The sequence below is a fragment of the Melospiza georgiana genome, chromosome 16 (genome assembly GCF_028018845.1).
Source record: "Melospiza georgiana isolate bMelGeo1 chromosome 16, bMelGeo1.pri, whole genome shotgun sequence".
Classification (NCBI taxonomy): domain Eukaryota; kingdom Metazoa; phylum Chordata; class Aves; order Passeriformes; family Passerellidae; genus Melospiza; species Melospiza georgiana.
This window is the reverse complement of record NC_080445.1, coordinates 5675557-5698937: the sequence shown is the minus strand read 5'-3', so window position 1 is coordinate 5698937 and position 23381 is coordinate 5675557. Positions and strand designations below refer to the sequence as shown.

The following is a 23381-nucleotide window of genomic DNA, read 5'->3' as shown; positions in this document are numbered from 1 at the left end:
TAGAGTGAGTCAATGTCCTACACCCACCCTGTGTCTGTTTTGTAATACAGATGTAGAATATTTCTAAATAAATTGGGTTGATCATTTGTTTTGAAGAGGTGAATAACTAAGATTAAGCAGTTGAAGTAAAAGTCAGGCCTAAAAAAAATCCAGTTTCATAGTAAATTCTAAATGCCCAGTTTTGCAAATGGTGGTGGCCATCTCTGAAGATGACTTTCAAATTCTTAAGTCAGTTAAGCCTGTTTTGTTGCCATGAAAAATTGAGTAGAGATTTTTCCTCCTGAGTCAGAATTAATTTTAGAGCATCAGACAAGCAGTGAATCAAACCAAGCCCCTGAATCTTCCAGGAGTGATTTCTAAGTGTGGTGTTTAGATGTCAAACCTGATATCCTCACTGGGGAGCTGGGTGCTGTGAGACCCAGCTATTCATAGAGCTGCGCCTGAGTACCTTTGAGGCTTTGCAGTTTGCACTGCCTTTGTCAAGCACATCTTTTATCTATAATAACTTAATGATACAATTAAAACCTTATCAAATAAGAAATACTGTTTATGTTGTAGCATTTGGTTTATTCGGAAATCAAGTAGAGAGAACTGGTGGTGAAGGGGAAAAGAACAGGGCAGAAAGTGAGCCAATGTGTTGTTTTTCAAACTCAGCCGTTGCCCTGCCCATATGGGCAGTGCAGACAGGGAGGAGCTGGGGAGCTGCTCAAAGCTCACTGGCATAGCTGAGCTTTCCATGTGGGAAAATACTGTTGGGTGTCAGAAGGATTAGCTACTGAGTTGCCAGTTAAAAAATAGTTTTTATGGTGAAATGCGTGCTAAGCACGCGCATCGACTCCAGTGGAAACTGAACAAGGTTTTTCTACCTTGAGGGTTAAAAATCTTTATTGGCATGAACCAATTCAAACAGATCAACCTTAATCATAGTTTTCAGCTTCAGTAGGCATATGTCTGAAAAACCTGTTTTGCTATTTTTTAATACAAGTGCTCTCTGATGTTATCAGCATTCCTCATCTTGAAATTCACAGTATTTCCACTTCTGTTCCTGGCGAGCCATTGCTCTCTGGTCCCCATTTCCTATGTGCTAAATTGAGCTCCTGTTTGTTGATAAAGTAAGGCAGCAGTTGTTACATATTCCAACAGAATTTGCTGCTCATTCTAGCAAAAGAATGAGGCTGCTTTGCTAATACTTCCGCACTACTGATTTAAGCTTCCTGTAAACAAACAATAAATTTATATACAAGTTAGTGAAAACATTCTGGCTCTGGGGCAAATGGAGTGAATGTAGAGGATCACTTAATGGAAATGTGTTTTCTAGAATATAAAAAAAAGTAAATAGCAGGAGACCTTATTTTTCTTTAACTCCACTTTGCATGGGAGGTGCTTGGATTCAGGAAGCTCCAATGCTTAGGCCCGGAAGTTTTAATATTTTTAAGTCTTCAGTCATGGAAATACCCTCCTGCCTTACTGACCTCAGGATTTGGAGACTGCAGGTAGACTGACTAAGAGCATTTTAATGTTACATGTACAGATTGCTTTTGAGCTGCTTTTGCCTGTACCTGCTTTTTGTCCCCATTTCTGATGCATATGTAGCTGTACAAAATAAAAACTCATATTTCAGCATAGGAAAGTGCATCTCCAAAATGAGATGCTTGTTGATGTTATGATTATGAAAACTAGCTGGGGATATTTTTATCCTGGTTCAGATATGTCATCACAGATGTGTGGAATATCTTTCACTGCTGTTGAAACAGGAGCCATAGATAATCTGCAAGTAGCCAGGATTCTGCCTTGCTAACCATGCAAATCCAGAATAGCCAGATCCCTGTTTGTTAACTACAAATCAGCTATATCCAAGAATCTTTTCTGCAAAATTAAAAATTTTACTTGACTAATAAAATTGAGGTGGGCTGAAGGGTTTTTGCCAATACTTTGAAAGTCAAAATTGTTCATAGTACCACAAGTAGTCACCCCTGCAGCTCTACAAGTTTGTTGATACGACAACATCAGTTTTTATTTTCTTCTGAAAGCTATAATACCTTTCAAAGACCCTATGGAAAGTTTTACAAATGTCACTTGGGTGGTTTTGATTTGTTAGTTTTGGCTTTGGGTTTGTTTTTTTGGAAGTGGATGGCACTCTGGAAAATGTGCCTAATTCCAACCTATGAGTCACTTTGCACTTTGACTCATGTCACTTTTGCTAGGGTGTGTATTCGGTGTTTTAATGACAGGAATAAATTATGTGAGATGAAGGATACTCCCTCGCTGCTTAGGGGATAGTATTCAAAAGTGCTACAGTAAAATGATTTGACTATATGTAAAAACTTTCTCAAGTTTCATCTGCATTATCCACAGTTGGTGCACAGAGCAGCCTGTGCCTTGCTCAGAGGGCACTCAAAGCAAAACACATTTTGAGGAGATCTCTGAATCATGGCTGCCTGGTTCTTTAGATTTTTATACTTAGCTTCTTTAGGGGATACCAGCATAACATAGTTCCTGTAGAAGTGTTGTAATTTGGTTGTGATAAGAGTTTGGCTCATAACTGAGCCAGGGAACTTGGAAGCAGCTGAAAGCAGAGTATCACAAAGAAGGTCCCAGCCAGAAATACCCTGAGCTTCCTGCAGTAATGATAAAGGATACGTGGCACTAGCAGCAGTACTACTCCACCACTGAGAGCTCCATGTTTCTGGTAATAGCTCTTTTATTCAATGCTTAATAATAACACAGGCTGAACAGTGCAAGGGCTCCTTGATTGACTTTATGCAACTTTAAGTCATTGCATTGCTTTATTTTCACCTTTTACAGTATGATTTGAAACTGTCACCATGGACTTTTCACGTCTACACACGTACACCCCTCCCCAATGTCTGCCAGAGAACACTGGCTATACATATGCTCTCAGGTGAGAACCCTTTTCTTCTTGTAGCCAAACTGTCTGTTCTCAATGTTGCTAACTGGAGAGTTGAGCTTTCATGGTAAGTAGCTGACTTCTTTGAAGAAGTGGGCTTTTTCTAATCTGGTTTGAAATGCTGTGTCCTAACTGGAGGAAAGAAATGTTGAACTAACAGGACAATGACTAAGATAATGACTCAGTGTTTATTTGTTGCTATGAATAACTTGATTCCGCCTAGTTACAACTGCTGCTGGATTTCTATAAATGTAGAAGTCCTCCAAATTCTTCCATGTTTTGTGTCTTGTAACTTTGGTGTGTGCTTTCTTTTGTGCTTGGGACCGCTTTCACTTTACACCACTGATTTTTGCACACTCGTTGCCGCTAGTGTGGGACTTGGCTGGAAGGAAATATTGATTACTTCTTTTAGCAAAGCTGCTTGTTGGGTGAATGTAAAATCTGAATATGCCTAATATCTAATCAACTTGCTTTTCCTTGTATTTTTTTTGTATCTTGTAATGATCTTGTTTTTTTCTTGTTTCTTTTGTTTTGCTTAAATCACTTCAGTTTTCTAGAAACTAACTGTAGTGTTTGGTAGTTTTTGTATTATGTATTCAGAATAAGTGTTGTGATGCTATTTTGAGTTTTTTTCTATTAATGAAGCAGGTTGATGCTGTTCTAATCTATTGAGCTTTTCCTGCTGTTGAGATCTATACCTGCTTCAAAGTATATCAGGGATCTGAGTTATTGGTTTAGCTAATTCTAAGTTTTAAAAAATGATTGTTTGTTAGAATGCAGTATGAGATTTACTTTTCTATTCCTGTGTACATCATTATTATGTGTTGTTACTAAAATCCATTATAGAGATAGGAGAATACTTGGCTACTTGCCAATAAAACAGAAGTTGGCAAAACTGTGGCATTAAGAGATTACTGAGTTAATTCTCTTCTTTTGTGTGCTCCAAAACAGTGCATTTACATTTTCTCTTGGGGATCATGGCTTCTTCTTTTTTTTTTTTTTTAGCTATAGCCTAATGTCAATAGTGTTGCAAATGTAACATTTTAGTGTTGCAAATGTGACAATATTTTGTGTTGCATCAATTCAATTGCAATTTTGCCTGAATTTTACGAAAAACTATTGGTAAAATGTTGGTTATGTACAAGTGGGTTTTCTAATTTCAAGAAAAGCGTGCTGGGCAATGAAATGTGATCTACATGCCTTGTATCCAGCAGCAGTTTCACTTCTGTATTACTGAGTATAGTTACCTTTGTGTTGCAAATGTACCCTGGAGATTGGCTGAAATACTGTAGCTCCTGACAGGTTACGCTCCTGTGGTGTTCTTGTGCAAAATTCTCAACCAGTGAAACAGTGGGCAAGGAGAAAGGAAGATGCAGAATTATAAATCCTGTTGGACATCTGGAGGATATTTAATTATGACTTTGGGGTTTATTTAGGGGACAACTGAGTGTTTGTCTTGCTGCATAAATGAAGAATGCTTTGCAAAACTGAGAAGTTGTGCCGGGGTTATATGTCTTGAAACTTTCCAGCTTGCCATTTCACTGTGTTAAACTATTTCTATGGCATATCCATAGAAATGGATAGAGGTGGGTAAGATGAAGTTTCATAACAATTAAGGAAGGGCAGTATAGCTAAACTAGGTTGAAATTAATTAATTGCAATTCTTCCTTGTGTAGAAAAGAAGAATTGGCAAGCTCTTTCTTTAGAATTGTGTGAAGCCCCAAATGTTAAAATAATGGGAGCAAACTATCTGGCACAGTGATGTGACAGTGCTTTCAGGGTGTCAAGACAGTAAACCACAGTCTCTTGTGCAGACTCTTGCTGTGCCTCTGCTTGCTCTGTATGTGCAGAATGACATCTGTTATTGTAGCTCTTCCTCCTCTGGGTCAAACAATATTTGAAGATCTGAGGAAATTGCTAATCAGAAATATTTTCATGTTGAAATTTGTTCTTTCTTACCCCTCACCTGTGTTTGTTTTGCTTATATTCTAATCTGATTTATTCTGCCTTTGACAATTCAATTTTTACAGAATCTTTTCTTTAAAGAAATTGGCTTGGGATGTAGCCCTGCAGGAAGCAGTACAGTGAAGTTTGATACCACAAAGCTATTAATAGAGTTGGCTATGATTTATTAATAGAACTTATATTAATACTCACTGGAATCACTGTGTGTTCATAGCTATAGTGCTTCTACTTTGTGCTTCTACTCCTCCAGCCCAAATCAGAAAAGCATTTAACTGAGATACCTAAATAATCTTTATCCTCCTCCAAATGCAAGTCAAACTTGTGAATCTCACCCACCTGTCAACATGCAATTTACACCCCACTCTTATGACTGATCTTTCTTTTTAGTCACCATCATCCTTTGAATTGTGTTGTCAGTTTGGGTGGCTTTAACACTTCTCACAAATATGGGTTAAATCAATAAGAATTTGGTTTGATTTTCTGTGTCAGAGCATTCAACTGGGATGTAATTTTCTGCACAGTAATTGAATAAAATCCTTTGAGGTTTTTAAGTATGTTCTGAGTCTGACTGAAGAAATAACTAAACAATTCAAGGTAGCGTCCTTGGTCACTTAATGTAAGCATTGCCCCCTGGTTAGGAGGCCTGTGAATGTTTTTGTATTGCCTGTATGTCTGTCCATGTTAGGAGATGTCTGTTCAGTTGTAGTTCTCTGGGTGTATTGCATGTGCCTGTTATCCAGGATAGTCAAGAACATCACTGCCCATTCCATTCCAAGGAGTATTTACAAACAAATGACTCCTGAGGTCCTTCAGACGAGCTATAGGCATGCTGAAATTGGCAGGCCTCATTCTCATTCTCCTTACTTGAAAAATGACCTGAAGTCTAGGACATTCTTACTCTGTAGAAGCTCATGTGAAGGAGTTATCAAGAAGCTGGAAATGTAAGATTAGATGCAGTCACCAGCTCTGCCAGCAGCCATGGGAGCTGTTTGGGGAGGGAACCAGCCCTCCCTGTTAGCAGAGGTTACCCAGGGGTGTGGGCTATTGCATCCCACCTTTAGGTGTTTCTTGGTTAGCTGCACAAATTGCATAGCAGGGCATCAAGGCACAGGTTCATTTCTGGCCCTTGAAAGAAAGGGCAGTGGTTTGGGTTTTTTTATTTACTGTAGTCTTTTCTGTGGAAGAAAAAAGGCTGCATTCCAGAGCATGGGAAGTGAGATGGCAAGTTAGGAGACTTCTAGGTACTGTCCTGCTGCCAGAGGACTGATAATGTGAAGAGAATTATTACCCTGCATAAGTGAGAGACAAGCTCCTTTTGTGAAGAAGATTCCATGATGATTTGTTAGGTTTTTTTAGATAGTAGAGCTCAACTTTTAACTATTTATTCAACCCACGTTGATATAACTGCTCATTGAGATACTTGGTAACAGCAAGTGTTCATAAACAGAAACAAATTGAGGCTGGTCACAGCTGTCAGCTTGTTCTGTGTACTTTGTGTTCTTGTGAATTGAGTGTCTGTAAGAAACGTGGGGTGAAGATGAGGAAAGGCAAATGCATAGTGGCAAATGTAAATAGCAAAACTGAGTTCTGAAACAACTGTTTAGGGAGGGACTCAATAGAAAACTCTTGTGGCTCTGACCCTTTCAGAATAACAGCAGGAGGAGCCACATTTAACCCATATTCTCTTCATATCTGTCAGAGTATTATTTTTGTTTAGCATTTTTGAAAACTAAAAATTAATCTCTTTAGTCTACAATTGGTTGAGTACATGAGAAAACATGTTATTTCTTCTCTCTTTTCCAGCCAAATGAAGGCAAGGATTAACAAGCCTAGCCTAATGTATTTAGTGTATATGCAGGGTTTGTTAAGTTGTGCTGAGGCTCTTTCCTGCCTTGCACAGGGTTGCCCTGCACGTGCCAGGGTTACCAGGGCAGAGCAGGGAGATCCAGCACACAGAACCAAAGCCCTGCCATCAGATCTCTCTACTCTGGGACATAGAAGCAGCTACTTTGGACAGACTCTGGCCTGATCTTTTGGGCTGAATGCCCAGCTGGTTTTGGAGCCATGAGATATTTCCCAGCAGTGTGTTGTCTGGGTTTTTTAACCAAAAGAAGTTGATATGCTCTGACAGCCCCGTTCCACATACTTTTCTTTGTATTGAGGAGTAATAAAGAAACTGATTTCAAAAGCACCACCTTGTCAGAATTACATCATTACTGTAAGTGTAGTTTCAAGGCCTTCTGGTGCTAACCTAATTTCATGCTGAAGCAGTGCAATACTTACCATATTATTGCTTTGTGATGTTCTGAGATCTTTAATGATGGTGTGGGAAAACTATTTCCATTAAGTCGTTTTTACACAAGTACATTTTATAGTAGCTATTTATATGCATTTTTAAAGGGAAAGCTTCCATTTCAAATACAGATTGCACAGCAGAATCTACTCATTCAGATCTAATTTGCTTGTTTGTTTTTGTTTGAGGAGAAAGAGCTGCTGTCATAAACAATCCTTTGCTTATCTCTTTTAAAAAATCAAACAAAGCCTCCAGGAGTACTGAAGGGCTGTTACATCTCTGTATATCCCTGTTACATCTCTGTATCCCTGTGCCCAGGAAGGGACAGAGCCCTTGTGAAAGCTGGCCCAGAGCACTCAGCATTTGGATGCTGTGGGTCACAGGGCTGAGCAGTTCTAGAACCTGGCCTGTGTGCAGTGCCCTGTGCCAGCAGCCTCTGCTCACTTACATAACTGAATGTTTCCTTTGCTTGGGAGTGTGACAGTTCTGCTTTAGGCTGAACTTCTGCTTTGGTAAATCTATTTCTTACAAACTCCTCAGCTTAATCTGTTTGTGTTTGCCTTGTGTTGCTGCCTTGTCTTTGCTTTAAGTTTTCATGGTGGCTCTGAGAGAATCATGTGCTGAAACGTGGAGTTCCTGGGGTAATGACATGAAGGCTATCTATGTGTAAACTTGCCTCTGTGGAGAAAAACAAATTGAAGTCTCTAAATACTTTTTGTTAATTCTGAGTTTTAAGTATTTCTAATGGTTTGCATTAGATTAGGAAATACTTTTAAACCACTTTTTTAAAAGCAAGTAATGGTTGTTCAACTGAAATAGCTGAAGTAGGGAAGTCTTTAAGTATCTTGAAGGGAGGAAGTTCCTACTTGTTGAGAGGTGGAAATTCAGGGTAATGTGGCATATGGATCTTCAGTTTTCAAAACAAGGACTTCGCAAACAGAAAATTGACAAAAGTTAACTTAGACTGAAAATTAATCTTTGCCTTGCAACTTGGAGTGTGTCATTTTTAATTTGCTTCTAGGCATGGTGAAGAAACTGTGTCATGAATGGCTTCTACTCTCAAATTGGTCCCAAAAGAATGAGTGCTTGCTCTGGCTAAACTTCATATGTGGTTTCCATGGTGGTTGTTTCTTTCTGTGATGTGTTTTCAGTTGTAGAACTGGTAGTATGAATTGTCTAGGAGAACTTTGAATATCTACACATATCTGGATTATTTGGGTTATTTGGTATCTCTTGTGAGGGTTGTACCATAACCCCAAATAAACTACATTTAATGGAAACTTGGACTAGCTTGAAAAACCTGTTTGTTACCAGGTTGAAAATTCTCCCAGTAACTTTGCTGTTCTTATTTTACTGCAGTTCGAGTTATTCTTCATCTGCTTTGGATTTTGAGACTGAGAACAAAATAGATCCAGTGTTTGATTCACCCAGAATGTCACGGCGTAGTTTACGGTTGGCTGCTGGAGGATACAGTAAATCAGATGATGGACAGAGTGATTCCCTTCATGACAGCTCTTATGCTGGAAACATGTCCTTCAGGGATCAGTCTAAGTAAGCATTTTTAGTCATCACTAATAAATCCTGAGTCTTACTGTTGGAACACAATAATGCAGAAAGGTTACCTACAGGTCTTTTTTTTTTGTTCTTGGTGTTTGCTGCCATACTCAGAAATTTATGTTCAGTATGTGGTTTGCAATGACAATTTTTTACAAGGATCTTTGTCAAATTATAGGTGCTTGAAGGTGAGGACTTCCTTTTAAACCTTGTTTGCTCTGTTTAGTCACATCAGTGTTGAAATGACTGTTAATTCATTTATTAATAGTGTGAGAGAGTGACAGAAATGTGTCTTAGTGCTGTGTCTCACTTGCCTTTGTTTCCTAGGGTGGCAAAGCAGCACAGAAGTGTGAGCAAGCAGTCTGGCAGTGGAAGACATGTGCCAAGGAAAAATCTGTCCAGCTCATCTATTTTTAGCCAGAGCAGTTTCAATAGCCATGCCAGTGATACATCAATGATATCCACTGTATTGGACGAGTCTCTGATTCGGGAACAGACAGAAGTTGATCATTTCTGGGGTAGGCAATAATTGCTATTGCTTGTCTCAAACTGTGCAAACTAATTTGGTTTGGTGTGTGTAAATTTATGATCTTTGCATCACCTGTTGTCCATCCTGTCCCCAAACATGTGAACATTTGCACTTCATCTCTAGGGGTCTGCTTGCTAAGATGCCCACTGGAAATACATGGTCCAGTGTGTAAATTTGGTTTACTGGCATGGTTAATGTCAAGACATTCACAGTCAAGTTACTATGCCAGCAAACATAAACACTTCTATGATGCAATGCTATAATTATCTCCTGTCTGTGCTTTCTTCAAAATGTACACTGAGTTCTGTATTGAAAGAATGGTAAACATATAACTTGTTTTTGAAAAGTCAAAGGCAAAGCATTGTCTCAAAGCATTGTCTTACTTGTTTGTAGGCAGAAACGTGTTTCTTTTTAACATACCTCGAGATGAAAGTTTCAAATTAGTGGCATTTCAGAATTTCCCAAAAGGTTTTTTGTATGTGGCTGGCTGGTTTGGCTTTTTAACTATACCAAAATGTATTTTTCCTGGAACCTTTTCTCTTCCATGAAGATAAAATATGGGAGTTGTCTATATAAAGTATTGTCTACGTGAAGCATTGTGTACAACCAGCTCAGCAATTTGTTCTATCTCCCAATTCAGACTCTTTGTTTCCAGTCAGAATACTTGTGACCTTCCCAGAGTCCTAGTGGGAAGAATTGTGTCCATCTTGGTAGAACCCATGCTAAATTTTAGATAACCTGGCTCTTAAAGCAGAATTTTAAATACAGTAGTATCAAAGTAGTTACCAAGCAGCAGAAACATTGTTAGCAGTAATTAGCTGCTTTAACTTCTTGTGGGAACCAAGTCAAGGTGCAGTTGGCATTCGTGTTGCTCTGCCTGCCCCTTCTGTGATGGGATGATTTTCACAACTATTACCCTACTACAGTAAGGTCTGGATAGGTGTTTCTCTGATGGGCTGCAAAATGTTAAATGCTAACCATAAAGAGACTTTCTTTGAAGTCTTAAAATTAGTGGGACTTCTAACTTGAGTTTGTCAGATACTGTAATTCAATTCAGGTCTTTCTTATATTTGGGACCAATTTCTTCTTTTTTTTTGTTTGCAGGCCTTGATGAAGAAGGTGACCCCAAAGGTAAGCACACTTTGCTTTTGCTTGCACACAGTTTGTGTGTGACAGGCCGGGTGCTGGCAGTGCTGCCATGGTGCTGTGCTGTGTTGCAGGCAGTGACACCACGCTGCTGCTGCAGGGCAACGGGGACATTGCAGCCCCGGAGCTGCAGCCCACGCTGAACGGCTACACGTGCAGTGACTGCAGCATGCTGTCAGAGAGGAAGGAGGTCCTCACTGCCTACTCAGCTTCCCATGTGCCATCCTCCAGGATCTACACGAGGGACAGGAGCCAGAAACATGCATCTAGTAAGTTACTTTCTCTTGTATTTCATTTCTACAGTGTTATTTAAGCATCTATCTGACCCTGATGAACTTGCCAATAACCGAATTCTAGAGATCAGCTTTTATTTGAAATACCTTTTTCTGTATCAGTTGAAATTATATGTACTTGTCAGATTCTGATATATAATAATCTACTGATTTTCAGTGCTGCTGTAGCAATCAAACAGTTACAAAATCAAACACTTACAAAATTCAAATGCTCTGCCCTTAAGTTAAAAAATTATTTGGCCAGCCAGCACTGATTGTAAGTCTCCTAATCTGACATCAGATCTGTGTGGCTCTGCCTGTGAAATATTTGGTCATGGTTTCTAAGATACAAACTTCCTGTGCTTTTTGGTTTACAATTTTTTATCCCTCATGTGATTTGAACTTTCAAGGTTGAGCAGAATTGTTACTTTGCAGCGCTTGTGTTATCAAGGGAGTCTCTGAAAGGGCTTTCTACTTTCTGCTTCCTTTTTTCCTCCTCTTTTAACCTTGGAGCTTTTTATAGTGTTTCTAAAAGCTAAACCTCAAATACATGAGAAAATTGAACTCCAAAGGGAAAAACTGATTCCAAATAGTCCCTCTAGAGACTGCATTCCTAAAGCTTGAAAAACTGAGTCTATATAAATGAGATTCTGCCTTTCCAAGACAATCTCCATTCAGTGGATTGTTTTCCTCATTGTCTTGCCCACGTCTGCCTGCCTCTTGCACCTGGAGTTTCCTGATTACTGGTAGTCCTCAGTTACCACACAGGATTTCTTTCCTTAATGACCTTGAATTAGAAAGGAGCCAGTTGTGGAGTTTTGTGGGTTTGTTAAGTCTTGAATGAAGTTTGTTTTCAGTACAAGAAAAAGGAATTAGTCTGTTTGAGCTATGTGATATGACTTCAAATACTTAAATATTTCTTTTTAGTTAGTGTGTAGCACAGGGTGGAGTTCTTTTGACTTGAACAGTCAACTGCTTAAAGTGGCACTGCATGAAAACTCTTTCTGTACGTCTGAGTTTGCATTCACACGAGAGTTTTCCTCATCTTTGTACATTCCTGTGAACTTTAATCTAGGAGTTTGAGTCAAACTTGGGGTTGTATGGGTGGGGAAAAGCACACAGTCATGGCAGGGTTTTGGGATGTGACAGAGCCCAGGACAGTGGCAGTGGTGGATTTTGGCTCTGGAGAAGGGTGTGTCTCTAGCACTTCAGGCAGACCTCTGTAGGAACTTCCTCTGATGTTACAACCGGGAAGATGGTGAGCAGTCCTCACTCCTTCAAATCCAGAATAACCCTGTAGTATCTCTTTGGAACTGTGACCCCAAAATCAGAAGCAGCAGTTCACCTCAGTGAGGAATCCTGAGTTCCATAGGCAAAGAATTCATTGCTCTTTAGAGTTCTGCACTCTCACTAAGCAAAGCTGTTCTTGCTGAAGTTCCACATTTTGCCTTGAAGTCATTATCCAGGCTGTGTAATTCTTACAAATGCTTTCATGCAATATCAAATACACCCAGACTTTTCAAACCACACTTTCTGAAGTGTCATACTCTTGGCTAAAGGCTTTCCCTGCTTTGCCCTCACTCTTACACAAGCTAATGGTGACCAGAGGTCAGAAGTACATATTTCTATGGATGAATAATTTGTATTCACACTGTTTTTTTCAATAGGAGGAACATATTTCTACATGAGTAAGATTCTGCGATTGGTCAAAAATACTGCAACATCTTTTGCATCACTATTAGTGCAACTCTTTCAAATGGTTTTGCTGAAGCTGGGTTATGAATATAAAGGTACCTTTTCAGTTGTCTTCCTTGGTCTGCAGACAAAGACAGAGTGTGTGTATTGGGGTTTTTTTTTTCTTCTGTTCTTCATCTTTGGCACTATGGTGTTCTTCTTCTATGGTCTTTTGGCTGGCTCCTGTCTTTCTCAGTTTTTATTTCACTTGTGCTACACTTTTCATACCTTTCCTGTTTTGAAAGTATCAAGATTCCCTTGTATGAGATCCACATGTTGATTTCATTAGGAAGTGGTAGAGAGTAATTTTTGAATCTAGAAACTTAAGTTGATTTTTTAAAAGTGTGGTGATAATATCAAATTCTAACTTTTCAATGTCTTTCATTCTCTCTTATCACCCTTAAACCTGCTGTGCACTTAAAGCTTGTTTAGATCTGTCTTGCAAAACTCAGACTGCTCTCATCACTCTGCACTACTTTAGAGCACATCTTATTTTCCCTGAAAATATTCATTTCTCCTTTGGTGCTTTCTCTTCTATAATACCTGCTCTACAAGTGAAGTTAAATTGCCATAGGCAGAAGGGAACTGATTTTTGCATGTGAGTAGAACTTTGCTCTTCTCCTCCTCTCTGCTCAGAGCCTTATAATTCCTAATGCTTTCTCTCTCCTTCTTGTCACAAGTTTGTTAAAATCAGCACAGATATTTAATGAATGGCTGACCCATTTGATGGAATATTGGGAACAGGGACTTACTTGATGAGAGGTTGTTTGTTGTTTTGTTTTTTTTTTTTTTTTACAAACTTTGCTATCTGAAAAGAAGTAGAAGGATTTTTTTTGAACTAAAAGGTCCCTTGATATTTAAAGAAGGAACAAGATTACACAGAGTAGGCTTCTTCCTCAATCATTTGCCAGGTTTCCTTAGAGTAATCTGACTTTAATAGTGAACCAAGCCAGTTTAGCTAAAATCTATGTCTATGAAAGGCTTTGAATTTGATAATCAGAATCTGTGTGTGCTTTTTGGATGTGTTGCAGCTCACTCAGACTACTGTGGAAGCATGAATGTAAAGGAGTTCTACAGAGAAGATCATCACCTTGGTGTGAATGAGGAGTCAATATGTAAGTACAGAGATTGATGCAGTCTCAGTCCTGGGCTCTTGTTGCTGTAATAGTAGCAGCACACAGCCCCTGACACTGTGGGAGCTACAAAGTAAATGTTTGGTCTGCAACTTAAATGTGGGGGGATGGTGATCCCCTGGTGCACTGTAGTATTTCCTCTGAAAGTTTCCTTCCCTGAAGTTTGCTTGGCAGTTTTTGGGTTGATAACTGATGATGTGAGATAGACTTGTTTAAGTCTATCTTGTAACAAATCTTGACTTCATCCTGGCTTCATCCCATTAATCAACTGTTACCACAACCAACAGGTGATGACTGTAAAGGGAAGAAACATCTTGAAATGTACACCACAGACCACATGCAGTCCTCATGGGCTAAAAGGGTAGCAAGGACCATTGGGCACACCTTTTCTTCTGCAGGTTGACTTGGATGTTTTTGTTTGCTTTTATTTTGCATCGCAATCTCACAATGTTAATCATACGTTTTGTGTTTAAGCTTTTTTTCCTTTCTTCATCTATCAAAGTAGGGTAGAAATGTAAAGTGCCTAGACAACTAACTTCCTTAACACCTCTTCTGTCTGAATTCTTGCTCTGATTTTGGCTTTTGTACAAGCTTGGCAGGCTGCTTACCTGTTAGTGAAAACAAGGTGTAGGGTAATGTGCACCTCGTATGTTAGAAGGAACAAGTCAGATTAATTCATTGCACTTTGGGGAGATCTGTATGCTTGCTAGGTTGAAAAGCTGACTTTAAATGAAAGCAAGGTATGAGATACTGGTATGCAGATTATTTGAATAAAGGGGTTTTAATATTTTATTTTTGTTCTAGTGATAGTCAATTTTTACAGGAATCTTGTATAGGGATAGAATCTACCCTGTGAGATGAGCGTTCCCTAGCTTGAATGACATCAAGGATCTGTTGAATGCTCTTTATTCAGCAAAGGAAAATGATTTGAGACACTTCAGTCACCTAAATGATTTGCAAAACATTGGGTTGGTATATCTATAATCTCTCAGATTAAGCCAGGCATATCTGCTAATCTAAGAATGTAGGTTTATTTTCTAAACATATATGGTGTAGTTTGTTCTGTAGAAAGATTGGTCCTAGTCTTGGACATAGTATTTGTTGGCCTCAGCAGGCTTTAAGTTACAGCATTTTATTTCAGTGCATTGGATGGGGAGGTTGGTGGTAGTTTTGTTCTCTTAAAGAGATACAGAACTGTCCTACTGAACACTCAGCTTAATGTAAATTTACTGATTGCAGCTTTTAAGTGGGAATACTTTCTATTGTTTATCAATATTTCTTAGACATCACTGGAATTTTAAATTTTTAATTGTTCTCACTTCAGCACAGTAACCCAGATAATGAACTTGATGTATAATTTTGAACAAATAAGATGCTTTTAAAGTAATGATGTGCTTAAAGCTTGTTTTTGTGGTAGTACTCTTGCTATTCTCTCTGCTACACTTTGCATGGCATTGTTAGATAAACATGTTACAAAATGTAAGCTTTGATTTTGGAAAAGTGATATTCTAACTGCACAGGTGGTGTTCAGCCTGTTTATCTCTGTCCATGAGAATTCAGTTTCTAAACTCTCTTGGTTTTACTTGACCTCATATTTACTAGTGGCTTGCTTTGCTTTAGAGTAGTGAAGAACCAATTTGAGATTACTGAAAGGTACAGTTTAAAATTCTGCAGAAGCTGTGATGGGCAGGGGCTGAGCCTGTTTCACTGTCCTGAAGGGAAGCTGCAGCTCCTTTGTGTGTGTGAGCACATGGAGTTCATTTGTTCTAACCAGGTTACTTTGTGCTTCACGGGCTGCGAGCAGCGGGAGCCGCGGGCTGGCTCGTGTCGCAGAAGGTGTTGTCTCTACTTTGGCTGGCCATTCTCTCTCCAGGTTACTGTTCCAATCTCTGTGTGTGTGTGTGTGTGCATTGCCTGCTCCTTTTGGCAAATCAGGGCACTGCAGGGGCTTACACTAATTCAGCTGTGCTTGTGCTGTAGCTTTTGTGTCTTGAGATGCACGTGCTGCTTTATTGACCAAAATGTGCTTAATGAGAGGGTGTGTTCCTGTTCACAGGCATTACAGGAGACTAACCAGAGGGAATGAGTGTGTGAATATGGGGTGTCAAGAATAATGGGGTGTGTTTGGTTTGGCAGTCAATTGCTATATTGGTATTCCTCTTACCAAAAACTGCTGCTGCTAATCTATGTGTTTCCTGGAGCATTCTGAGGCCTCCAGTGTGTGATAACTTCTGTTCAGACATTAATACTGAATTTTCAGTGAGGTAGCATTGCCATAACAAAAGAGCATTTAATCTCTTTGCATGGCTGTTGACCTTGTTGAGTAGCTGTTGTTACAATGCTGTCATACTTGTGGTATCTAGATGTCAGTAAGCTGCATGCATTGCCTTATTCATGTATTTCTCCACTCTGCAAAGCTTTGTTGGCCACAGCTGCATGTCCCTCTGCTTGGTTTCTTTGAACAAGTGCTGCAGTAATTACATTTCACACTCCCACCTTTTGTCTTCCAGGGAGGGCAGCTTCTGGCATGTTCAGGTTGCTTAGAACTGGGTGGTATCAACTTGTTACTCTGATGTCTTTGCTCAAGGTGTTTCTTGTAAGAAGGTGTGTATCCTTTGAAATAATTGTTTTGTGAGCAAGTTATTTACTCAGTTATAATATAAATCAATTAATCATGGTAAATGTGTTCGTTCTTGTAAACTGTGCTCTCTTTCTCTAGATGCCTTCCAAAGAACTACAGGTGGTTACTGTTTCTTATCCCACTCCTGTTTCTGCTAGGTATGTCAATTGTTCACTTTTAATCCAAATCAATGTGTGTACTACAGCTGCTCCAAAATAGCATTTTGAATTGATTTATGAAGAAGATGCAGAACTGCAAAAGAGCAAGTTTGTTTGTGAACAGGGCAGTAATTCAGGCTTCCAGGGTACTACAAGTCAGCAGTGTCTCCTCTTGACACAAAAGCAATATCCTTGATTTAATTGCATAGAGCTCTTTAGAAAGAATGGCTGAATAAATAAATGCACTGAAGTCCTTTTTTCTTTATCTCCTTTCATAGGGGTAGCAATGAAAGAGTAGGCTGGGTACTGATTGCTTTGTCAGCCTCCATAGAAATGTGGTTAAGTTTTTACCAAGTCATCCAAAGTCTTTCCTTTGCTCTAGACCCTGCTTTAGTTGCTTAAGATACAGCTGACTTTAGAGTGGTTAGTAGACAGTGTTCAGCCAGCTGTCAACTGAAATGAAACAAATTGAAGTATTTACCAGAAGTGCTGGGCCATTTCTGAAAAGCGGTTTCATGTCTTTGTGAGTTTTAAAAACTTGCAGCTATTTTGTGGAGAAGATGAAGCTTCTTGGAAAATTACAGTGGAAATTCAAAGTCCTCTGTATAAGGGTGGACAAGGAAAGAATTTACCCTGTGTAGAAAATGCTGCTACTTCCCACTAAGATATTACCAAAATAAGTGTAATCTTGTGAAATGCTATTTTATTTCCATGGAAGTTTCTTCCAATTTTTATTAGCTCTTATGCAATGTGATATGTAGTAAGTGAATCATGCAACATATTTTCCATGGAGATAAAGAGCAGCATTTATTTTTATACATTTATATAGCTTTTTGTTTCTGTTCTAGGTTGGTGGTTCTGGGGGCTTGATGGCTTCATTTCCTTATTACCTCCATTGAACTGGACAAGAATTGGCACAATACAGAGAACAGAAGATTCTGTTCATGTTCCTGAACCACAAGATGACTCTTTTCATTCTGTGCAACCTCCAAAGGTAAGGGAGAACAGTCTAGGGAAGAACTTGCATATCTTTAAAGTTCTCTTAACTCTCATGTCTTCAATATTTTGCAATAATTACTTGTTGCACAAGAGTAATGTAGATAAGTTGATTTTTATACATTAAAGCATTATCTTTATATTTTAGGATACCATAAATATCTTTGACTTTGGTCGTATAAGTGAACTGGAAAAGCAAATGGCCTTCGTGTCTGATAGATGCCATGACCGAAACAAAGAATACAGCAAAGTGATGAGCCTGCTCCAGAATCTTCAAGATCAGGTTGCCACAATGAGTGACAGAAGTGAAACCTTGACTTTAATAAAAAACGTCGTGAGTCAATATCTTAAAGATATGAAATTGGAGGAAAAGGTGAGACAGTCAGTTATTGATGTTTCCTTATACAGATTGTTCTGTTATATAAATGCAGATTGTGAGTGATTTGACTGGAGGATTCTTTTTCTGCTCTACAAATAACCAATAGGTGGCAAGGGCCAGGGAGGAGTTGTGGGCATTTGTTCCTCCTTTGTTATTGGTGACAAAGGATTAATTCCAGACAGGTGGCCTAAAGTAGACACCTACATTGCTGAAAAGCTGCTGGATTTATCCTGTTTTTATACAGATAAAGAAGACTATAGGAAGGACTAGTGACAAAGCAGGGATTTTGTGATAAACTTCCCTGTATATAACCCCTACTGCAGCTAAATCAGACTTCTATATTTATTACAGATTCTGTAATTTCTAACACTACCTGCAGGATAAATCATTTAAACATTCACAGAATGGAATGAAAAGTGCACTTTGCAAAAATATCAATTATGGTATTTGTACTCCAAAATAAATACACCCCCTTTTTCTTCTATTTTTTAAGACTGATTTCCTGGCTTTACACAAAGAGCATGAGTTGCGCATCCAGACGCTGGAAGAACTTCTTAGAAAACTCTCAGCTGAATCCAAGGTATTGACAGTGAGATTTGCTGACTTGTTTGAATTGTAACCTGTTGGTAAAACATACTGATTATTTTTAAATTTGCTGTTCCAAACAGCAGTTTCCTTTACTGTGGCTATTACAGTTCCCTAAGTCTCATAACTTGTTTGTATTTTGGTTCCCCTTTCTTGGAGAGGGTTATGTTCCAAAGTTGAAAAATTATTCCCTTGACCATTGAGGCAGGTTTGGACTGAAACCTTGTTATACAGAGGAACAAACATAATTGTGTGAGCAGTCCCATACAGGTGATGCTAAAATTTCCTTTCATATAACATTCTTTATTCTCCTTTCTTTCACTTGAATTTCTTTGTATATGTTAAATTTTAACTTTTGTGTTTTTTAGGACATCCAGAAGGAGTTCGACCTGGCCAAATCAAAATCAGTGAGGTATAAGCACTTTTCAGATACATTTTGCTTTTTCACTCCTGATGCCAACTGACAGTGATCCTTATCTTGTGTCAGTTAACTGACCCTGCAGGGTTGTACTGTCAGCAAGAGCACTTCTGTCTTGTACTGGATTTCAACTGTGGTGTCTCTTGGTTTTCTGTTTATTTGCTGAATTGCCATTTAAATTAAAATTAAATGTAAAATGTCTGTAGAATGATAGTTGAGATCTTTTTCCATAGCATTCACTGGACACTGATCTATACTGGTCATGTATGAGTTGCTGTTTGTAACTCAGCACTGCCTCTGGAGTTACTCTGGTTTGAGTGAGGTAGCTTGAGACTCACTCTGACCAGTGGCAAACTCACACAAGGTTTGACTGGTTTGCCAGAACCCCTTAAATTCCCCCAAATCTGTAAATGTTTGAGTTATTAACTTGTCAGCCTGGTGATAATCTGAAGTCATCACTGCTGAATTTTTCCATTACTTCAAAATACTTTGCTTTGAATATATTAATTCTAAGGATGCCTTAAGTAACAGTGTGTTACAAGTGCAAGTTCACTGTGTGTGGTGAACAATTGGACTGGAAGAGCACTTTGTATTAGACAAGTGTATTCTCACACCTTTGGAAGTTGATGGAATGATTCCAACTACTCTTTCCTAATAATTGACTCCTTGTTTTTGTCAGAGATGATGATCAATACAGTCTACTTATGTCCAAAATTAAAAAGCTAGAACTGGAGCTGGCTTCTATGAAATCAGAGCTGTTATCTGGGGAAAGTGTGAAGACAAGTTGTGAGAAAATGGATGTCATTAATGAAAAAGTAGGTTCTGCAACTTCTCTGTCCCAGTAAAATTTGATATTACTTGGTTTTGTTCACTAATTTTCTTGAAATGCACTGCAATCAGTAACATGGGGGTAGTATTAATCTTAAAGAATGACAGTGTTGTATGTAGGGTTACTGTGAATTTTTCCATTAGTGCATAACATAAACTCCTAGGGAGGAGTTTATTGCTTGTTTTCTACAATGGCAGGGGTTTGCTTGGAAGCTATGACATAGGAGCAGTTCTCTGCACAGTATTTGTTGATGTATTTTGCTAATCCATGGAAATATGGAAAAGAAACTAATGTAAAATCAAATTAAGTTTGTTATCTGAGAGTTATTTCTAAAAAATCCTGCCTAAGTTCTTTTGAAGCCTTTTAAAAGGTCTGATTAGAATGTAGCCAACAAAATACAATACAACAATACTGAGATGGGATTATCAACTTAAATAAAGACTTGTGATAAAGGCCTGTTGTATATATATATATATATATATATATATATATGTGTTTATAAAAACTAATAATTGTAATTATTAATGGCTTCCACTAGGTAGATGCCCAGGTCAAGGAATCTGTCAAGCTATTGCTTTTTGGTGATCAACAAGAAGACTTGCCTGAATCACTTCTCCAGTGGCTTACCTCCAATTTTGTGAGCAAAAGTGATCTACAGACTGTGCTGAGGGATCTTGAGTTGCAGATCCTCAGAAATATTACTCTCCATATGTCTGTAACAAACCAAAAAGTAACATCTGAAGTAGTTACAAATGCTGTGACTAATGCAGGGATTTCTGGAATCACAGAAGCGGTGAGTGAGCTTTAATGTCTCAAAAATTCAACTAAAACTGGAAAGAGTTCTTTCATGGGCATTTTGTGGAGCATGACTGTCAACATAAATGTTAATGATTTTAGGAGATGTCAGGAACATCAGCTGAAATGAGGAGAACTGCAGAAAATGCTTTATTGAGTGGATTCTTGCACCATTGATTGTTGCCTATTGTCAACATTTGTGGTTTTCTAAAGTGTGCTATCTTGAAAATTGAATTCCCAAGAAACAAGTACACCAAAGAAATGCAGCTCAGGGTCTTGGGAAGAAGGAATGCAGATTTTAAAAACAAAACAAACCAGCAGTCAAGATGCAGTATGAACTTGTATTTTAAGACAGACAACTGTCCATTAAAAGTCACCTCTGTCTTGACAGAGGCTTTCAAGGACTTGTGATGAAGTGCAGCATCTCAAAGAGATGCTTGCAACTTCACAGATAGGTAAAGATCCATTATTTTATTGCTTGATCTATTAAAATATTTTTCCTTCCATTCTGTTGTATATGTACGCCTCTAGCAAGCACAGATTATTGTAAATAATGCACTGAAACTCTACTCTCAAGACAAGACTGGGATGGTGGATTTTGCCTTGGAATCTGGAGGTAAATAGTAGAGGAAACACCATTTTACTACTCATGCTCTTAGTAGTATTTACTAGAAATATTACAATGAAGAGTAAAGCTTAGTAGGGCATTTTTGTGTGTTGCCTGATGATCAGATCATTGCAATCTGTGATGGTGTTTACAGGCCTGTACATCAGCCTAGGTGTGCATGGACATGGATAGAATAGTTCTCAATATATCTAAAACTGGATAGGAAAGAAATTAAAAACCTTTAACCTGTTCTTAAAATAACATTGTATGTGATAGAAGCATTGCATCCACAAAAAGTTATTAGATCTTAACAATATCTTTATCTGGTATTCATTAAGCTTTATATAAATCTGTGTTAATTGCTCATTCCTTCTTGAAGACTTCTATTTCTGCTAACCTGATCTGTCTTTTTTGAGGTGGCAGCATTCTGAGTACTCGCTGTTCTGAAACCTATGAGACCAAGACAGCATTAATCAGCCTCTTTGGAATTCCTTTGTGGTACTACTCCCAGTCTCCCAGAGTGGTGATTCAGGTAATGAAAGGCCAAGGAAACAAATGCAGCAGTGTTATTTTGTGTGGAGTGGTTTGGGTGGCTCTTTGGGTGCTGGGTGTATCTCTGTAATGGGGCACGGGTACTTGGAGCTAAGAGTGGGATTCCTCTGGCAGGCTCTGGGCACAGCTTAAGTCCTAGTCTAGCAGAACTGAGAGTCACAGGAGGCTTGGGTGCTGCACTGGGGTTGGGAGGGTTCCTGCTGAGAACTCCTCTCAGGCCAGGTCTTCAGAACACCCCTGGTAGCTCAGGTGGGTGTGCTGCTTTCCTGAAGAGTTCCACCAAGGAGATTCTTTTTGCACCTTACTGTTTAAGACTGTCTCTAAGAACTCAGAATTCATTACAACTCTTTATTGCAATAAACAAGAAAACACTGCAACATTGTTTTTGTTGTTGTGTCCCATGTTGTTCTCTCCACCTTCCTTGTGTGCAGCCGGACATGTACCCAGGGAACTGCTGGGCTTTCAAAGGATCCCAGGGCTACCTTGTGGTGAGACTTTCCATGAAGATCTATCCAACTGCCTTTACTTTGGAACACATACCAAAAACTCTTTCACCAACAGGAAATATCACCAGTGCTCCTAGGAATTTTGCAGTATATGTAAGTCTGTCTCTGATTTTGAGTTGATGTTTGAACACAATATTTGTGTTATGTACCTTGGAGGAGAGCAACTTGAGCAAGGACAGCTTAGATGATAAACTGTTTCACTCATTGCTCTTAAAAATTGCTTTTATTTGTGAGCTTTGAGATTATGAATAACAAGTGTTGCACCTAATTTTGGATGAGCTATTTACTCTTGCTCTATACAGTAGTAAACACTGATGGAGGGAGATGATGTTTTTTTATTTGATCTAGTTTTTTCATACATTTTGTTTCATCCTCCTTCCCATTCTTCTTCTCTCCACCCACTATCCCTCCCATTTTGTCTCTGCAGCTTAACTGTGCTGTGCCTTAAATAATTTTTTTAGTTCATTTTCCCCAGCACCACAGTTGTGTAGGCAGGATTTCAGAACAGAACAGACCACAGGGTATATCAGAGAGCAGCTATGATATCTGGGAACTTTTTGTCATTTTTCAAAATGCTTAAACAGTCGCCTGTAAGCATCTGAATCTTGACTTCAGCCTTGATGTTCTCTCACTGTTTGTCCTCGACAGTTTATATTGTACACTGTGATAAGGGTTTAGCCATGAAAATTAAAGGGTTTGACCATGAAAACATGTAAACAGCACAGCTATTTACAGGGCAGGAAACTGGAATACACAGCTGTGCTTGAACTTTAAATTACATGGGAAACATTCTGATCCTGGCTTCATAGACCTTCAAGTGCTGTCTCTTGATACTCTGTGTAGGCATGCTTCTGGTTTGGATTTGATTGGGAATTTGATGGAAGCAAAAATCCTTCTGCTGTTGTTACAGGGCCTGGATGATGAATATCAAGAAGAAGGCAAGCTTCTAGGAGAGTATGTCTATGATCAAGATGGAGAACCACTGCAGATGTTTCCAGTGATGGTAAGTCTGAATTATAAGGTTTAAAGTGTCAGGAGAAAAGTACTTTTATTTTCTACACTTGTGTGCAATGAGCAGTGAAGGGAAAAGCCTTGTTCTCATGTGGGCACTGTGGAAGCTGAGGTTTGTGTCTCAAATCCATGGCCTGAATAGATGAGAGGGGAGGAAGGTTTGTTGCTATGTGGACACAGATGGGGGAAAGTTGCTAAACATGGGGAGAGTCTGTTCCATGCTGCTTCAGACTCCCAAATAATTTTAAGGCAAGGGAGGTTCTCAAAGGAACAGAAAATTCTCAAGGCATAGCTTAGGTCCCTGCAAGTACCAACAATCATTAACAACTAAGAAAGCTTCAGTTGTTTATCCCAGAACCCTGACACTGATTTGTGTGTTTGCTTTTTCCTT

The 23381-nt window shown here is 38.8% G+C and overlaps 1 protein-coding gene across 8 annotated transcripts in view; it reads left to right on the top strand.

Moving 5' to 3' along the window:
* Positions 1–23381, top strand: part of SUN1 (Sad1 and UNC84 domain containing 1) — a 28942-nt gene that overhangs the window by 3800 nt on the left and 1761 nt on the right. For 2 of the 8 annotated variants that reach the window (XM_058035151.1, XM_058035150.1), the window contains exons 2-22: positions 2806–2902; positions 8526–8717; positions 9048–9238; positions 10354–10380; positions 10470–10664; positions 12335–12457; positions 13433–13516; positions 13822–13932; positions 15309–15407; positions 16045–16138; positions 16254–16312; positions 17161–17306; positions 17457–17681; positions 18181–18267; positions 18641–18684; positions 19370–19509; positions 20062–20312; positions 20846–20930; positions 21338–21453; positions 21905–22072; positions 22890–22982. In XM_058035151.1, the coding sequence (XP_057891134.1) occupies positions 2826–2902; positions 8526–8717; positions 9048–9238; positions 10354–10380; positions 10470–10664; positions 12335–12457; positions 13433–13516; positions 13822–13932; positions 15309–15407; positions 16045–16138; positions 16254–16312; positions 17161–17306; positions 17457–17681; positions 18181–18267; positions 18641–18684; positions 19370–19509; positions 20062–20312; positions 20846–20930; positions 21338–21453; positions 21905–22072; positions 22890–22982 (2607 nt within the window). In that variant the 5' untranslated portion in view covers positions 2806–2825. Of the gene's footprint in view, positions 1–2805; positions 2903–8525; positions 8718–9047; positions 9239–10353; positions 10381–10469; positions 10665–12334; positions 12458–13432; positions 13517–13821; positions 13933–15308; positions 15408–16044; positions 16139–16253; positions 16313–17160; positions 17307–17456; positions 17682–18180; positions 18268–18640; positions 18685–19369; positions 19510–20057; positions 20313–20845; positions 20931–21337; positions 21454–21904; positions 22073–22889; positions 22983–23381 lie in introns of all 8 variants that reach the window. The other 6 variants (XM_058035149.1, XM_058035152.1, XM_058035156.1 and 3 more) reach the window with 6 other exon arrangements.